The 6,000-nt window shown below is 39.1% G+C and overlaps 1 protein-coding gene across 1 annotated transcript in view; it reads right to left on the minus strand.

Annotated features, from left to right (window-relative positions):
• The window catches only part of DIAPH3 (diaphanous related formin 3), a 503,156-nt gene extending 499,570 nt beyond the window's left edge, over positions 1–3,586 (minus strand). Inside the window, exon 1 of the mRNA XM_075199796.1 lies at positions 3,170–3,586. Coding sequence (XP_075055897.1) covers positions 3,170–3,292 — 123 coding nt within the window. The 5' untranslated portion in view covers positions 3,293–3,586. The remainder of the gene's footprint in view (positions 1–3,169) is intronic.
• Positions 3,587–6,000: the final 2,414 nt, after the last annotated feature.

A 6,000-nucleotide genomic window follows, 5' to 3' on the forward strand; every position in this document is an offset into this window, starting at 1 on the left:
AGTTCCCTATGGCACAGTACATTTATGCAAGTGAAAGGATTTATCCTGTACTATAGTACTTATGACGTTCACAGTAATAAAGACTGAACCCTTTTTACACAGTGAGCTAATAAGGCCATGAATGACTTCTGCCTAACGCCTACACTGATTATCTTTTTAGCACCTTCTTATTAAACAGCTTAACACCTTAATGCCAGTTTGCAGCTTGAATTTCTTCTCAGTCTATTTTAGATTAAGATTAGACATTAAAAAAAGATAGAGAAAAACAAACATGCCATGCCCACAATAAAACCTGTGTGTAAACAAAAGACACTGCTTAACATTTTCCATTTGTTAGAGACACTCTGCTAGAATGTGTATCTAACAGTACCTTGCTATGAAGAATCTGAAGATTTTTCTCATTTCAATGGAAGGTAGATCATATGCAGTCGTGATCTATTTTCTATAAAACAAAAAATCCCATGGCGCACATTTTTTTTGTGATTTTTTTTGTTTTACCTGTGATTTTTTGGGGGGAAATTTCTGGAATGTGTCCCCCACATTCCCATATTGGCAGCCTAATATATACATTTATACATTTCAGAGTAGCGCTGTTTTCCCTAAACTAAGTATATTTCCTCATCTAATTTGCTCCAAAAGCCAAGCAATCTGTCGATGTCAGTGGTTTTGAAAGCCCCTGCACAAAACTGTATTTCCAAACCTCAGATATTTGGCAGATCATGCAGCTGTAGGATAACACATATGCAGAGGAAATATCAATGATCCACCTCCCATTGAGGACAGAAAAATCTACACATTCAAGTACAGTTATATGCACTACTTAACAGAATACATCTACCCATGGGGAAAACTTAGGGTCAGTTTAGTCAATAGAAGCCCCTGCCTTTCAGTCTATTAAACCTAGTTTAGGGCAAATAGTGTGGACTTAAAGGTCTTGTGTGAAATTACCAGATATATGTATTTGAATTTGCTTATTTCTTCAGAGCTATTGTTTTCCCTAAGAAAATTGGGAAAGTCAAGTTTCATGCTCAGTCCAAAAAAAAAGTCATGTTTCTTTCAGCATGATAAACACTGTAAAACATAATTAGGAAGCTAAAGTCACCTTTTTTGTTAATTTAATGAACCAAAAACCTTAAGTCTAGATAAAGAGCTTATTTCCAATTGGGGTGGGGAGGAGGGACAGCACACAGTGAGGCCAATCAAGTCCACATTGTTTTAAGGTAGCTGTCAGAAGATAGATGAGGATGGAGATCTGTTCTATATACAAGAGTGTAGTAGGAAACACTATGGGGTTGATTAAATGACGCCACGTTAGTCTAGGATTAACGCGGCACTAGTACCATTACCTTTAATCCGGTAATTTTAGCCCGGATTTTTGTTGCAGCCCTGAGATATGCAAGCAAAAATCAGCAAAGTTACCGTTCTAACGGTAATACTGCGCACTTTTACCGTACTAACTTTAATAGTGTGCAGGCCGCGTTATTTCTAAAATAACGCGGCCAAAATAGACTGGTCCCTATGACACAATCAACAGAAATTACTCTGCATATAGCTATTGGAACTGAAGAACAACAACAAAAAAATAAATGTTAAGTATTATGGATAAAGTAAACAGATGGCTTGTGTCAAGATTAACTTTCCACAATAAAACAAACATTATACACAAATTTGTATCAATTGTGAAACAATGTCTCATTTGCTTAACTATTATGCAGGCATGTTTTATAGTAAGTATACCGTTGTATATTTTACTTTGTTAACGTTCTCAGTGAACACAATATAAAACCCTAAAATAACACTCAGAATTTGTTGGTGTCCATACACCACCACAAAATCCTTGTTCTCACAGCAAATATTCACATAACAAACAATATTTTTATTTTGTTTTAGATTCTATAATATCCTATAAAACAAGAGGCATAGAACTTGTGGGTCAGGCCACAGCTACACACATAGGGGCATATTCAATTGTTGGCGTTATAGCCAAAAATCTTGCGGCGTGCGCACTATTACCGCCATTACGGTAATAGTGCCCGTAAATACCGTTATTATGGTAGTTATCTCGCTGGATTTCATAGTTTTTCTGCGGCGGAATACCCCCCCATAGAATCTGTTTTTGGGATCCCTTTGATTGTCATATATGAAATACATTCCATTAATAACCGTCTCGCTTGGGGTTCCAGACACCTGGCAGACTGACGCTTCGTATAATAGCTAAAGTGAAAAAAAGCAACACTGCTATAAAGCAAAAGGTAAGCAACCTGCGATTCTCCGGCTCCACAAGAGCCACAGCTAAGCATGCTATAGAGCAGGACTATCAGGCATGCTATAGAGCAGGACTATCAGACTAAAGGAACAGCCCAGATGTTTCAATGCTTTTTGGTGGCCCCCCCATCTCCCCCAACAACCTACCAAACTATTATATAACATTTTTATTTGTATTTGTCCAGCAAACACGTTGGTAAAACAAATTAAACCCTGTTCAAGTACATGCTTGCACGGCACTGCTATAGTGGGTACAACTCCATAGAACAGTATGTTTCTCCACATATCTACTTCCAACAATTCTACCAGCAAATGTATACACATAACTAAAATCAATATAAAAATAATGACAGACAACTATTATTTAGAGTATATTTATTAAAGTCTCCTATAATCACAGTTTATCAATAAAATCTTGGAGAGGCTGCAGAGTGATACTCAGCTTCTTAGGCAATACTGGCCCATAGCAGTAAGGGAAGGGTTACCAAACCACTTCACCAGCCAGTCTGAAGGAATATGAGCGTCCATGACCCAGCTATTATGCGTCATCAGCATCACTTATTTATATAGCACCACCAATTCCACAGCGCTGTACAGACAATATTTGTCATTCACCTCAGTCCCTGTCCCATTGGAGTTTACAGTCTACATTTTCACACACTAATGTTCATTTTGCCAGCAGGTATACCTGATAATCAAATATTTACAGTAGAATGAGAAGCAGGATCATGTAACTGTTCTAACTTATTTGCTATATAAAAGTAGACAGAGTGCGTTATACTGTTTTCATTGTAAAATAACGGGAGACCTGACCCTAGTAGAACCCATGACAGGGCAGCAGGGCACATGGACTGTTACTGTATAAATAGAGACAGATGACAGCACCGCCCTCCCGGATACTTACAAACTTAGAGATCTTTCTGTCGCCCTCTTCTGCTGTGTGTCCCGGCTGATTATCCGGGTACGAAGTCCCTGAGACTGGGACCCCTCGCTGCTTGCGGGTCACTTTAGCCCGTGATAGATCCATAGTACAAGGAGACTGGAGCTATGTCACGCCCCGGGCGGCGGAGTGAAGCTGTCACTTGGCTGCACTGACAGCGGATTATGGAGGAGGGGGGAATCCGATTACCGCTGAGGGAAGGGAAGAGTGCTGTGATCCACTTATGTGTGACTAGGATCTTATGCGCTGACAACCCGGCTAGTAAGTCCCCAACCACCCGACAGGTAGTTCAAACGCAACGCCGGACTCAATGTTCCCGCCACTCCAACCACGCCCACTCCGTTACACAAACCAATAGGAATTCTCTATAGTCTAGAAGGGTCATCGATTAGCCAATGCGCGAGCAGTGTCGTTTATGGGCTCCTGAAATTACAAAGCAGACATCATTGTAACTGGCAGGGAGCTTCAGCAGTTTACATCAGATCCTGCATTCTTTAGGTATGACATTCGATGTGTGAAGAAAAAAAAAAAAAGGCAGGACATGATTGTTGATTATATAGCTCTACAACAGTTGGAGAACCACACATTACTTGAACTACATTTATGTCAACATTTTTCTTTAGCAATAACTTACATGGCTGTGTTATTACCCAGTTATTATTAAATAGTAACGCAGGGTGTTTGATAGCACCAAGGGAGAGAGTACTATGAAAATTCACCAGGTTTGAAAATGTACCATTTGTTTGACAGTACAAGAGTATTATAGTGGCTCTTTTTATTTAAAGGTTTCCATAATCACAGTTACCATATTTCTGAACAGGTAAAATACGAAACATAACAAACAGCAATGCAGTAGTGTTAATTCGTCCTCCAAAAACCAGCAAATGCAATGTGGATATTAATTTTTTTTAATAAACATAAAGGTTGATTAAAAATACATACTCATATTATATGCAGATGTTTTTGCAATAATATATCAAGGGAATTACATACATTAGGTGCACCTATGAAACACTTCCCCAAATTATATAAATAAAATCAATCCTGTACATGTGAGCTCATAATAATATTATTATTGCAATTGGAACCTCTTAGGATCAAATCAAATACAGACTAGGTAAAAGTGTATTAATAACACAAGGAGTCCGTGGTGTCCCGGTGTCACGTGCTTTCAATCACCGAAAAAGGATAAGCAATGTCCCGAACTAATCCAAATATTGTAATAAGTTTTGAACAGTGGATATGGCTTAGAGCAGCATAAGAGCGTATAAACCATAGAAATATAAGCATAAAGTCATCCGTAGTAGAAAGCATAGGCTTACCCGATGTTAGAATCGAAATGACATGCTCAGTCTGTGTTGCTGCCTCCGTTATCGACGGACCACCAGTGTGTTATAGTCGGGATCCTCCTCCCGCACTGGGCACCAGGATCCTGGTTCCTAGGTAAATATGTACCTGATATTTTCCACTCCGTTCTAAATTAGGATATATGGTGGAATAGAAGGTCTCTTGCGGTACTTTATGGCATCACCAACTGCCGCTCCAAGATCTTAATTAATCCTTTGCAATAGAGGTTTTCTGGGATTCCAATAATAACTCTCGTATCAGTGGGAGCTCTGTAGACAGGTTCTGCGTATGAGTAGTAATCACCCTGGACTCTTGGGTAACCTATCTTACGCGTTTCGTTGTGTAATACAACTTCATCGGAGATAAATTTTAAGTCACCCATTCATCCGAAACATCAATGCTCTTAGACTACACCTACTCCAGAATACAGCTCACATGGTTGGTTGTCACCATTTTAAAATAATGCATAGAACAATTAACCCATTTGGTGCAGAATAGGTACATACACATATGTGCAGGTGTGCCTTTCACTGAATAGATTGGTGATCTGAACTATTTAAGAGCCTCCTGTTTCTGCACTTGCTGGTTCCTGATCCATGACATTGTGTATGGCTGCTCTTTAGTTCATGATCCACTGGAACTACAGCTGGTACACTGCTGAGTCCTGGCAGGAACACATTGAAACTTTTAACAGCCTACATCTCGCAGACTGTCATCCTTCATCTCCTACAGAAAACTACTTACAGGTAGCTTAGCACAGAGTCTCTTTGCAGCTCCTTAAATCTAGCACTGAGGGGCTACATGCACCTCTCTGTAGGATCTGCTGAGCTCTGCAATCCCTCTCTGTAGTGCTTGGACTATTGTACATTTGAACTGTCTGCATACCTGTTTCCTTTATATCCGGAGTCTCCAGCCTTTGTGTGTTATCTTGTGTAAGACTGTTGCTTCTATCTGCATTGCTGAAGGGAATGCAATATTATTTGCATTACCTCAAGGTTACATAAACTGTTTTTTTTTTCTACCTATAACAGTCTAAGTTGTTCTGTGAACCTTACTATACCCTGCATTCCTGCATTTTCTGCCTTTTACAACGATTTACCTTTAAACAGGCTGTTATAAACTTTTGCCTATTTCTAAACACTACCTCTTATCTCTGTCTTTGAATCCTAATAATGTAAACATTTTGTGCATGATACTGTCTAGGCCAGTGACGGGCTAACAAATGCCATTCAAGCAGTGGCGGACTGGCCAGGTTGTCAGTTTGCCCGATGGCATATGGGCCCTGTGAGCCCCCTTAAACTTTAGACAATATACTAAAAATGTTAATGACCTGTTAGTAGCTTGATAATATAGTAGAAGTTCAAATATTATTACTGTATGCAACTAAAATTTACGTTGTATTACTATTTTAATAAAATCATTTTTTGAGGATTTTTTATATTTAAGAA

The sequence above is a fragment of the Mixophyes fleayi genome, chromosome 2, assembly GCF_038048845.1.
Source record: "Mixophyes fleayi isolate aMixFle1 chromosome 2, aMixFle1.hap1, whole genome shotgun sequence".
Classification (NCBI taxonomy): domain Eukaryota; kingdom Metazoa; phylum Chordata; class Amphibia; order Anura; family Limnodynastidae; genus Mixophyes; species Mixophyes fleayi.